Source organism: Mobula birostris, chromosome 4 (assembly GCF_030028105.1).
Source record: "Mobula birostris isolate sMobBir1 chromosome 4, sMobBir1.hap1, whole genome shotgun sequence".
NCBI lineage: Eukaryota > Metazoa > Chordata > Chondrichthyes > Myliobatiformes > Myliobatidae > Mobula > Mobula birostris.
The window spans coordinates 164,907,091-164,919,553 of NC_092373.1; the positions used below are offsets into that span (position 1 = coordinate 164,907,091).

The window sequence follows — 12,463 nt, forward strand, 5'->3', positions numbered from 1 at the left end:
ATTTACTAATAAAAACACATTGAAAGGTCAAGTCAAAATGTCCTTAAAATACCTTTTATATGGTCTCCTCTGAAGTCCGTGAACTTGAACATAAAATTTTTTCAAATGATGTTAGCAAAATTGAAGCAGTCCAACTAAAAAAATACTTTTAGACATTTTCAAGAGGGCTGATTCAAAGTATCAGACTTTCAGGACTTGGTCTAACTTCGCTATCTGTGCATTCTTGGACTAATGCAGAAGACCAAGACCTGGAGATTAGATGCCAGACCATCTGATTTTTTTCTTGTGCCACTGCTGACTCAATGGAAAACATAAATGCAGGGAAGAGTTTGAGTTATTTTACTTAACTTTAGTAGTTTAGAATCAGTCAGAATTATTATCATTGACATATGACATAAAATTTGATGTTTTGCAGCATCAGTACAGTACAAAGATATAAAAATCTAGAAAGTACAAGAAAAAAAGGAATAATGAGGAAGTGTTCATGGATTAAGGACAGTTCAAAAACTTAATCGCAGAGGGGAAGAAACTGTTTCTGAATCTTTGAGTGTAGGTCTTCAGACTCCTGAACCTCCTCCCTGATGGTAGTAAGGAGAAGAGCCTGTGTTTCAGATGATGAGGCTCTTTGAAGCACCGTTTCTTGACGATGTTGTTGATAGTGTGGAGGTTTGTGCTCATGATGGAGCTGGCTGGGTCCAGTCTTTAGCAATACTGAGCCTATGATTTCATTCTCTGAAGCTGACGTGCAAGCAGCCTTTAGGAGGGTGAACCACGAAAAACATTCGGTCCAGATGGGTACCTGGCCAAACACTAAAGATGTGTGCTGATCAGCTAGTGGGTGTGTTCACTGAGAACTTTAACCACTCGCTTCGACAGTTTAAGGTACCCACCTGCTTCAAGCAGGCTTCAATTATACTGGTGCCCAAGAAGTGTGTGATGACCTGCCTCAATGACTATTGCCCAGTAGCACTTACATCCACAGTGATGAAATGCTTTGCAAGGTTGTTGATGAAACATATTAATTCCTGCCTGGGAAGCGAATTAGATCCACTCCAATTTGCCCACCAGAGCAACAGGTCCACAGCAGAGGCCACCTCATTGGCTCTTGTCTCAACCCTGGAACATCAGGACAGCAAAGATGCATGCATTTTTACCGACTCCAGCTCAGCATTCAATACCGTCATCCCCTCAGAACTAAACAATAAGCTCCAAGATCTTGGCCTCAATATCTCCTTGTGCAATTGGAGCCTGGATTTCCTCACTTGCAGACCCCAGTCAGTTTGGATTGGCAACAACATCTCCTCCATGAGCTCAATCAGCACAGGTGTAACACAAGGCTGTATGCTTAGTCCCCTGCTCTAGTCACTTTGCACTTATGTCTGTGTGGCTAATACAGCTTCAGTGCCATATTCAAGTTTGCTGACGACACCACTGTCGTAGGCCGAATCAAAAGTGGTGATAAATCAGCAAGTAGGAGGGAGATTGGCTGAGTGATGTCAGAACAACAACTTCTTACTCAATGTCATCAAGACCAAGGAGCTGATCATAGACCTCAGGAGAAGGAAACCAGAGGTCCTTGAGCTAGTCCTCATCAGAACATAGGAGGTGGAGACAGTTAGCGACTTTAAATTCCTCTGTGTTATTATTTCAGAGGATCTGTCCAGGGCCCAGCACTTAAGTACAATTACAAATAAAGCATGACAGTGCCTCTACTTTCTTAGGAGTTTCCAGAGATTTGGCATGACATCTAAAACTTTGGCAACCTTCTGTAGATATGTAGTGGAGAGTATATTGACTGGCTGCATCGCAGCCTGGTATGGAAACACCAATGCCCTTGAATGGAAAATTCTACAAAATGTAGTGATTACTGTCCAGTCTATCACAGATAAAACCCTCCCAACCACTGAACACATCTACATAAAACACTGTTGCAGGAAATCAGCATCCGTCATCAGGGATCCCTACCAACCAGGGCATGCTCTCTTCTTACTGCTGCCGTTAGGAAAGAGGTACAAGAGCCTCAGATTCACACCACCAGGTTGAGGAAGAGTTACTATCCCTCAGCCATCAGGCTCTTGCATCAAAGGGGACAACTTGACTCAAGTTCACTTGCCCCAGCATTGAGATGTTCCCACAACTGATGGACTCAATTTCAAGCACCGTTCATTTTATTTTCCCAATATTTATTGCTTATTTATTTATTATTATTATTTCTTCTGTTTGTATTTACAGTTTGCAGTCCTCTACATTCTGGTTGCACGTCCTAGTTGGGTAGTCTTTCATTGATTCTGCTATGATTATTATTCTATAGACTTATTGATTATACACACAAGGAAATGAATCTCAGTGGTGCACATGGTGACATATATGTACTTTGATAATAAATTCACTTTGAGCTTTGAACTTTGACTTTCAAGGCTCCATATCAGGCTGTGATGGAACCAGTCAGAATGCTCTCCATTATACATTTATAGAAATACGGTCTTTGGTGATATACCAAATCTTCTCAAGCTCATAATGAAGTGGGGCCATTGCTGTGCCTTCTTCGTGACCACATTGATGTCCAAGATAGATCCTCTGATTTGTTGATGCCCATGGACTTGAAGTTTATCAGCCTTTCCACCACTGATCCATCAGCGAATGCTGGTGTGTGTTCCCTGACTTCCCCTTCAGCTAAGCATGCATCCTTGAGCTGTACTTGTGTTGATAATCAGTGAGGAGATGTTATTACCTATCTGCGTTGACTGGGATTTCCCAATAAGGAAATCAGGGATCCAGTTGCAGAGGAAGGTACAGAGGCCCTAGTTTAATGCTTGATTGTTAGTATTGGCGGAAAAATAGTGTTGAACACCAAGCTGTAATCAAAAAACAGTATCCTGGTGTTTGTATTTTGGTTGTTAAGTGCTCCAAAGAACCTAGTAGATTTTAATACTTTTACTTTCGAACTTTTGTTATGTAAATGTATATGAATAGTTTCTAAATGTGTCTGACAAACTCTAGCCTTTCTGCACCTTAGTCGTAACTCAGAATCAACTCTGCCTCACCAGATGCCTCTCAGGTGAACAGCATACTCAGCTATCCATATTTAGATATATAAATTCTGAGCAGGCAGCAAGTCTCCAGTCCAGGAGGATATGCCCAATATCTCCCATCAGTCATAAATTAAGTTTGGAATAATAGGTCCATTAGATTTATTTTATCATTAAAATTATCTCCTCCGTTCCCTTAGCAATAACCAGGCTAATCAGGGTGTCCCTTCAAGGTGAAAAATGAACTCCTAGTTAGTGAAACACATTCACCGTTGAAGTAAGAGCAGTCAAAACAATTGTTAAAGTTGTTCTGTAGCATAGCTTATTATTACATTTGTATTGGATGTCCATTTATGCAAATTGCTCCTCAAAACATACTTCCTTTAGCTAATGATCACATAAATGTTGAGTTCCTGTTGGATTAATGCTGATGTGTTTTGAATCTGTTTGCCTGGCAGGCATACTCCAGTTGAACTGTTGAAAGATAGTTTATTCAGTGAAGTTTCTGCCTTGTACACACCCTTCCGCAAACCTGATGGCCTCTTTTCCTCTTCTCTACGTTGTGCTGATCTGATCATTCCTGATAACTTGGAAGCTTTCTGTAAAGGTGAGGAATCTTTGGAAATTATTTTTATGCCAGACTGTGATATTAGCTAACTTGGACAATATGTTCTAAGATGTAACAAACATGATCTGTAACAGTTATCTCTCAGAATTTGTAAACCTTTTGAAGATCTTTTTACTTGTTATCAAGCTTCTACCTGAACCATCAATTCAGGATTCTATAACTGGCTCATTAAGCAATGGGTATCGTTAAAGAAACACAAAATTCTATGACATACTAAATTATACGTTGTGACTTTTTATGCTATTGAATTGTCTAGTTAAGTGCTAGTGACATAGAAATAGAAACATAGAAAATAGGTGCAGGAGTAGGCCATTCGGCCCTTCGAGCCTGCACTGCCATTCAGTACGATCATGGCTGATCATCCAACTCAGAACCCTATACCTGCCTTCTCTGCATACCCCCTGATCCCTTTAGCCCCACAAGGGCCATATCTAACTCCCTTTTAAATATAGCCAATGAACTGGCCTCAACTGTTTCCTGTGGCAGAGAATTCCACAGATTCATCACTCTCTGTGTGAAGAAGTTTTTCCTCATCTCGGTCCTAAAAGGCTTCCCCTTTATCCTCAAACTGTGACCCCTCGTTCTGGACTTCCCCAACATTGGGAACAATCTTCCTGCATCTAGCCTGTCCAATCCCTTTAGAATTTTATACATCCTCATGTCTTTTTGGATACTGGAGCCAAGACGATCAGACCTCCCTTCAAGGGTATGGTTTCTGAATTAAGCATAAATTATATTATAATCCATTGCAAGAGGTGATTTCTCCCTTTAGTTTTGTATCTGTATTTCTGTCCATCAATTTGGCAGAAGTAGCTAAGCTAATCTTTCTTGAGCACTTTTCCGATTACATCATCCTTTTCTAGTCATGGGCTCGCTAATCTCCTGTCTGAGATTAGATGGAATGTGATTCTCAAACTCAGTGCTGAGGATGTATAACTGAAGACAGTTTGTAGCACTACACACTTCTTCACAGCTTCAATCTAGTTTTAATACCATTTCTCAAATAGTAGATTTGTTCAAAGTTACCACGTGATTGATATGTTTATTGTCAGTACAGGGATATTAAAATAAAGTCAGAGTATGCTAGAACGATTCAGTAAATTGAGCAACATCAGTGGAGAGCATGTTACAAATTCAGGCTGTGACCTTTTGTCATTAAGCTGAGATATAGGGTGCCTGGTGCTAAAGTAAGTAAATCACCAGCTATATTTTATATTTAGCGTTTGTGCAACAATGAGCCAAACATGCTGTTGTTGACTACAGAAAGTAACCAATAAACAAAGTAAATCATGGAATATTGCAAATCATATGGCCCATCATATTTGCAACAGTTGTTTAAAAGAGACATACATCTAATTCCAATGCCCACCCAAACTATATCCCTCAAGCCTGTATTTTGCTGCCGTTGGAGTATTTATCTAATTGCTATTTGAATGCATCTCCAACACCCTTAAAGGCAGACCATTCCAAATCATCATAACTTCATTAAAGAAAAAACTTGCATCATTGCCCTCTAGTTCTTTGGTCAAGTACCTCAACTCTGTGTCCTTTAATTAGTAACCTCTGTGCCGGTGGAAGAGTGAAGCTTAGTACATTTCCTTTCAGAATGTTTGATGACATAATTTTACATAACCTTTTCAAAGAGAACGGCATGCTCCAGCGTAAATAGGTTTAGCACGAAACACAAGAAGCTACCGCAGAAGTGCATTAGGTAAAAGGGAAGGCTGTTAGAATGCTAGCCTTCATTTCAAGGGCATTGCCTAATTAAAATGGGAAATCTTCCTGTAGCTATACGAAGTGCTGATGAGACTATCTCTAGAGTAATCTGAACAATTTTGTTACACCTATCCATTGGAAATGAAGGTTTGGTGATGTGATCACTGATACAGAGAGAATTGTCCTCTGAGGAAAGGCTGGACAAATTGGGATCTACTCACTGGAGTTTAAAATAATGAGAAGCAATCTTATTGAAACATACAAGATTATTTAGGGTAAGAGAGAATATACATCTTCAAGAAGATTCCAGAAACCAAAATAAGATGGTGCCCATTAAGAATGAGATGTGGAAGAAGTTTTTCTCCCAGGAGATTGTGAGTCTTTGGAACTTATTCTCAGAGTAAGCTGTGGAGGCAGGATCCTTGGATTATTTAAGGCTGAGATAAATGAATTTCTAATTAGTAAAGTATTAAGCTTTATAGGAAAGGTCAGAAAAATAGACTTTAGGAATGTTGGATCAGCCATAATCTTACTGGATACTGGAGTAGTTTAAGAAGCCAAATTACCTACACTTATTCATACTTCCTATGGATTTAAGTGCGTCATGGAGCCACTGCAGGAGCATTTAGTCCCTCAAACCCATTCTAGCACTCAGTTGGATAATTTTTTTTGTATCTTAACTCCAGATATCCATAAACAACAGGAATACTGCAGATGCTGGAAATTCAAGCAACACACATCAAAGTTGCTGGTGAACGCAGCAGGCCAGGCAGCATCTCTAGGAAGAGGTACAGTCGACGTTTCAGGCCGAGACCCTTCATCAGGACTAACTGAAGGAAGAGTTAGTAAGAGATTTGAAAGTGGTAGGGGGAGGGGGAGATCCAAAATGATAGGAGAAGACAGGAGGGGGAGGGATGGAGCCAAGAGCTGGACAGGTGACTGGCAAAGGGGATATGAGAGGATCATGGGACAGGAGGAGAAGATGAAGCCACACTCAGGTTGGAGGAACAACACCTTATATTCCGTCTGGGTAGCCTCCAACCTGATGGCATGAACATTGACTTCTCTAACTTCCACTAATGCCCCACCTCCCCCTCGTACCCCATCCGTTATTTATTTTTATACACACATTCTTTCTTTCATATTCTGACTATATAGTCATATTCTGACTATACCCCTTGCCCATCCTCTGGTTTCACCCCCACCTTGTCTTTCTCCCCAGACCTCCTGTCCCATGATCCTCTCATATCCCCTTTGCCAATCACCTGTTCAGCTCTTGGCTCCATCCCTCCCCCTCCTATCATTTTGGATCTCCCCCTCTCCCTCCCACTTTCAAATCTCTTACTAGCTCTTCCTTCAGTTAGTCCTGACGAAGGGTCTCGGCCTGAAACGTCGACTGTACCTCTTCCTAGAGATGCTGCCTGGCCTGCTGTGTTCACCAGCAACTTTGATGTGCGTTCCAGACATCCATCTCTGTTTCAAGATCCACAGAATGTGAGGCTTGCTGTGAAGGAGATTTTTCCCTGACATACCTGTTATTCCCCATTGTTCCGGACTCCCTCGCAAGCGAATATATTTTCTGCCTAATTGGTGATCTAATTTCAGATGAGGGGGGAATGCCAAACTAGATCTAGTATTACATAACGAACCGGGTCAGGTCACAGATCTCTCAGTGGGTGAGCATCTGGGGGACAGTGACCACCGCTCCCTGGCCTTTAGCATTATCATGGAAAAGGATAGAATCAGAGAGGACAGGAAAATTTTTAATTGGGGAAGGGCAAATTATGAGGCTATAAGGCTAGAACTTGCGGGTGTGAATTGGGATGATGTTTTTGCTGGGAAATGTACTATGGACATGTGGTCGACGTTTAGGGATCTCTTGCAGGATGTTAGGAATAAATTTGTCCCGGTGAGGAAAATAAAGAATAGGGTGAAGGAGCCATGGGTGGCAAGTGAGGTGGAAAATCTAGTCAGGTGGAAGAAGGCAGCATACATGAGGTTTAGGAAGCAGGGATCAGATGGGTCTATTGAGGAATATAGGGTGGCAAGAAAGGAGCTTAAGAAGGGGCTGAGAAGAGCAAGAAGGCGGCATGAGAAGGCCTTGGCAAGTAGGGTAAAGGAAAACCCCAAGGCATTCTTCAATTATGTGAAGAACAAAGGGATGACAGGAGTGAAGGTAGGACCAATTAGAGATAAAGGTGGGAAGATGTGCCTGGAGTCTGTGGAAGTGAGCGAGGTCCTCAATGAATATTTCTCATCGGTAGTCACCAATGAGAGGGAACTTGATGACAGTGAGGACAATATGAATGAGGTTAATGTTCTGGAGCATGTTGATATTGAGGGAGAGGAGGTGTTGGAGTTGTTAAAATACACTAGGAAGGTTAAGTCCCCGGGGCCTGACGGAATATTCCCCAGGCTGCTCCACGAGGCGAGGGAAGAGATTGCTGAGCCTCTGGCTAGGATCTTCATGTCCTTGTTGTCCACGGGAATGGTACCGGAGGATTGGAGGGAGGCGAATGTTGTCCCCTTGTTCAAAAAAGGTAGTAGGGATAGTCTGGGTAATTATAGACCAGTGAGCCTTATGTCTGTGGTGGGAAAGCTGTTGGAAAAGATTCTTAGAGATAGGATCTCTGGGCATTTAGAGAATCATGGTCTGATCAGGGACAGTCAGCATGGCTTTGTGAAGGGCAGATCGTGTCTAACAAGGCTGATAGAGTTCTTTGAGGAGGTGACCAGGCATATAGATGAGGATAGTGCAGTGGATTTTAGTAAGGCATTTGACAAGGTTCCACACGGTAGGCTTATTCAGAAAGTCAGAAGGCATGGGATCCAGGGAAGTTTGGCCAGGTGGATTCAGAATTGGCTTGCCTGCAGAAGGCAGGGTGTCGTGGTGGAGGGAGTACATTCGGATTGGAGGGTTGTGACTAGTGGTGTCCCACAAGGATCTGTTCTGGGACCTCTACTTTTCTTGATTTTTATTAACGACCTGGATGTGGGGGTAGAAGGGTGGGTTGGCAAGTTTGCAGACGACACAAAGGTTGGTGGTGTTGTAGATAGTGTAGAGGATTGTTGAAGATTGCAGCGAGACATTTATAGGATGCAGAAGTGGACTGAGAAGTGGCAGATGGAGTTCGACCCGGAGAAGTGTGAGGTGTTACACTTTGGAAGGACAAACTCCAAGGCAGAGTACAAAGTAAATGGCAGGATACTTGGTAGTGTGGAGGAGCAGAAGGTTCTGGGTGTACATGTCCACAGATCCCTGAAAGTTGCCTCACAGGTAGATAGGGTAGTTAAGAAAGCTTATGGGTGTTAGCTTTCATAAGTCGAGGGATAGAGTTTAAGAGTCGCGATGTAATGATGCAGCTCTATAAAACTCCGGCTAGGCCACACTTGGAGTACTGTGTCCAGTTCTGGTTGCCTCACTATAGGAAGGATGTGGAAGCATTGGAAAGGGTACAGAGGAGATTTACCAGGATGCTGCCTGGTTTAGAGAGTATGGATTATGATCAGAGATTAAGGGAGCTAGGTCTTTACTCTTTGGAGAGAAGGAGGATGAGAGGAGACCTGATAGAAGTATACAAAATATTAAGAGGAATAGATAAAGTGGATAGCCAGCGCCTCTTCCCCAGGGCACCACTATCCAATACAAGGGGACATGGCTTTAAGGTAAGGGGTGGGAAGTTCAAGGGGGATATTAGAGGAAGGTTCTTTACTCAGAGTGGTTGGTGCGTGGAATGCACTGCCTGAGTCAGTGGTGGAGGCAAATACACTAGTGAAGTTTAAGAGACTACTAGACAGGTATATGGAGGAATTTAAGGTGGGGATTTACATGGGAGACAGGGTTTGAGGGTCGGAACAACATTGTGGGCCGAAGGGCCTGTACTGTGCTGTACTATTCTATGTTCTATTTTCTATGATTAAAGAATCAAGTAGATAATATTCTGGTAAAGAAAATAAAAATAGAACCTAGGCCCAATTTAACCATTGTAACATAGGATAGGTAAAATGAAAAGTTACACTGCCCTTGCATCCTTCTAAAATACATGATTTCTCACTGTTATGGTAATTATTGTTATTGCCCTTGAAATCAAAATTTCAAATTGAAGTTGTTTCGCTCAACAACAATTTTGGGTGTGTAACAATTGAAATGAAGTCAAATGAGAAAATTGTTAACAGTGATTATTGGTTTTTATTTATGAAGAAGAAGAATATCTATCGGAAAGAACTATTAATGAAGTCTATTATCTGTGGTGTTTGGCTGGAGGTGACTTGGAAAAGGAACTCGCAAGCAAAGGAATCATTCGTTCTAAGCCACCAGTTTGCACATTGTCAAAGTAAGTCAACAAATTGCTCTTGTCACTAAGTTCCACCAGTGTTGTGTTTGTTAGTGGCGTCTACTTTGTATTAAAGTAGAAACTGATCTGTCAATTACAGATTTGAGTTGGCAAGGTTATATAAATGTAACATCCAACTTTAAAGTAATTCAAAAATTACTAAAACCATTCAGGGGATCAGTATGTACCTGTGGAAAACTGCATTCAAAGTTAATGACTCTGGTTGATGACAGCTCATTAACCCAGCTCTTGAGTGCAATTTGAGGTTGAACTGATGATCACTGACTAAATCTTTAATCAGATAGTTTAGAAATTTTTCAAACAAAACTAAGCCAAGGTAAAGAAAAAGCAGATATCTCTTTCATGCCTATTGAGTGATTGTAAGAACAAATGGAGCACAGTTTGATAAAACATTGCTAAGATTTGGCAAGTATCTTGTTGATACAGTTCAATGTGTATCTTGAAAATCTTTACATCATTTTTTTTATTGCAAATGTCCCTGATGCATTTTTAATGGAAATAATATGTGTAAGCTTGTCTTGTTGTATTTAACATGCTTCTGGTAACAGAGGCATTCCTTCAACCACACAGTCATCGCAAGCATACACTTAATGGCCACTTTATTAGGTACCCTGAAGTGGATACTAAGTGCATGATCATGGTCTTCTGCTGTAGACCATCCACTTCAACATTAAACATGTTGTGCGTTCAGAGATGCTCTTCTGCACACCACTGTTGTGACGTGTGGTTATTTGAGTTGTTGTCACCTTCCTTTCAGCTTGAAATAGTCTGGCCATTCTCCTCTGACCTCTCTCCCTAGCAAGGTGTGCTTGCCTAGAGAACTGCCGTTCATGGGATGCTTTTTGTTTCTCGCGCCATTGTACATGCAAATCTAAGGAGATCAGCAGTTTCTGAGATACTCAACCCCCACCACCAACCATCTGGCACCAACAATCATTCCACGGTCAAAGTCACTTAGATCACATTTCTTCCTCATTCTGATATTTGGTCTGAACAACAGCTGAACCCCTTGACCATGCAAGCATGTTATTATTCATTGAGATGCTGCCTCATGTTTGGCTGATTAGATATTTATATTAATAAACAGATCTACCTAATGAAGGGGCCACTGAGTGTATTTACCATTTTTGTTCACTGTCACTTAGTACCTTTAATATCTTTATCATAGCCTGCTAAAGCTATTAGATGACACTTGTATATATTGAATTCTGATTCCAATATCTTAGCTGTAGCCAGCTATGATAATTATTTAACAAGACAGATTCAATTAAAAATATTAAAGCAGGAATTTATAACGGAAATGTGAAAACATGAACTGTAATAAATTAGTCATATTTGGCATCATCATACTTCAGAGGTGAAACGTGCTTGTGTGCCTGTGAAAACACTGCAGGAATGTGGATGGAGTGTTCTCATGTTCACAGAGTAAAGTACTAGGCAGAATCGTGCAGGAAATTGCTGGCGAACTTGGGACAGACTGCTGGGATTTAGTCCATAATTAGAACCAAGTTAAGGGCTTCTTGAATCTGTTGATGTACTTCATTGCTAAACCCATATGGAGCTCAGCTGCAGAACACAAATTTGCTTAAATTCTGCAGCACTAACGCTGTCCAGGGATCCTGTGTCAGGTTATATTCAGTCAAGAATCTGTAAGCTTATTCATTGACTAGGAATTTTATGTCCGCAATGATATAAGAATAGGAGTATGTACTTCTAAAAAAATTATTTCTCTGCAGTAATGTTTTCAATTAATTAAAAACATTTTGAAGTGTTTTAAGTGATTATAGATTTCTTAATTTAAATTTTCAATTAAGTTTCAATAGTTTTTCAAATGATTATAGTGGAAGCATGATTTTTCTCACTGGAAGTCTGTGAGCAGTGGTATTCCACAAGGATCAATGTTGGGATCTCTATTGTTAGTAATATGTATTAATGATTGGGATGAAAAGTAAATGGTTTGCTTCGTACGTTTGCAGCCAACTCAAAAATAGATGAAGTTGTGGATTATGAGGAAGGTTGTTAGAGGAAACAGCAGGATCATGACATTTGAACAGAGAAATAACAAATGGAGCTTAATCTGAACAGGTGTTAAGTGATACATTTGGGGAGATCAGTTGTAAGGTGTACAGGACCTTCAGAGTATTGATATGCAAGAGGGATCCTAAGGTGCAAGTTTGTAGCTCCCTGAAATTGGCAAGCCAAGTGGATATAGTGGTGAAGAAGACATGTAGCATGCTTGCCTCCTTTGGTTTGGGCTTTAAGTATCAAAGTTGGAAAACCACATTGCAGCAATACAAAACTTTGATTTGGCCACACTTAGGAATGTTTAATGCAGTTCTGGTCACCACATTATAGGAAGGGTGTGGAGGCTTTGGAGAAGTGTTAAATCAAGATACTGTCTGCATTGGAATGTAACAACTATAAACAGAGGCTGGACAACTTTGGATTGTTCTTTTTCTGACCTGATAGAATAATTTAAATCTATAAAGTTCATGGGGTGGATAGTCAGTCTATTTTCCGCAGTGGGAATGTTAAAGACTAGAAGGCATAGCCTTAAGATGAGAGGAGGACAGTTTAAAGTAGGTTTTTGTCTTGCAGAGAGCAGCAGGTGCCTGGAATGTGCTGTCAGGGCAGATGGTGGATGCCAATACAGAATTTTGCAGTAGAAGCTTCCTCTTTTGGTTCTTTTGCCTTTAGATTCATTAAGAGGCAACTTACATCAGCCATTTAACTTT

The 12,463-nt window shown here is 40.9% G+C and overlaps 1 protein-coding gene across 1 annotated transcript in view; it reads left to right on the plus strand.

The window, feature by feature from the left end:
- The window catches only part of tbck (TBC1 domain containing kinase), a 338,866-nt gene that overhangs the window by 167,015 nt on the left and 159,388 nt on the right, over positions 1–12,463 (plus strand). Inside the window, exons 10-11 of the mRNA XM_072256396.1 lie at positions 3,488–3,636; positions 9,575–9,707. Coding sequence (XP_072112497.1) covers positions 3,488–3,636; positions 9,575–9,707 — 282 coding nt within the window. The remainder of the gene's footprint in view (positions 1–3,487; positions 3,637–9,574; positions 9,708–12,463) is intronic.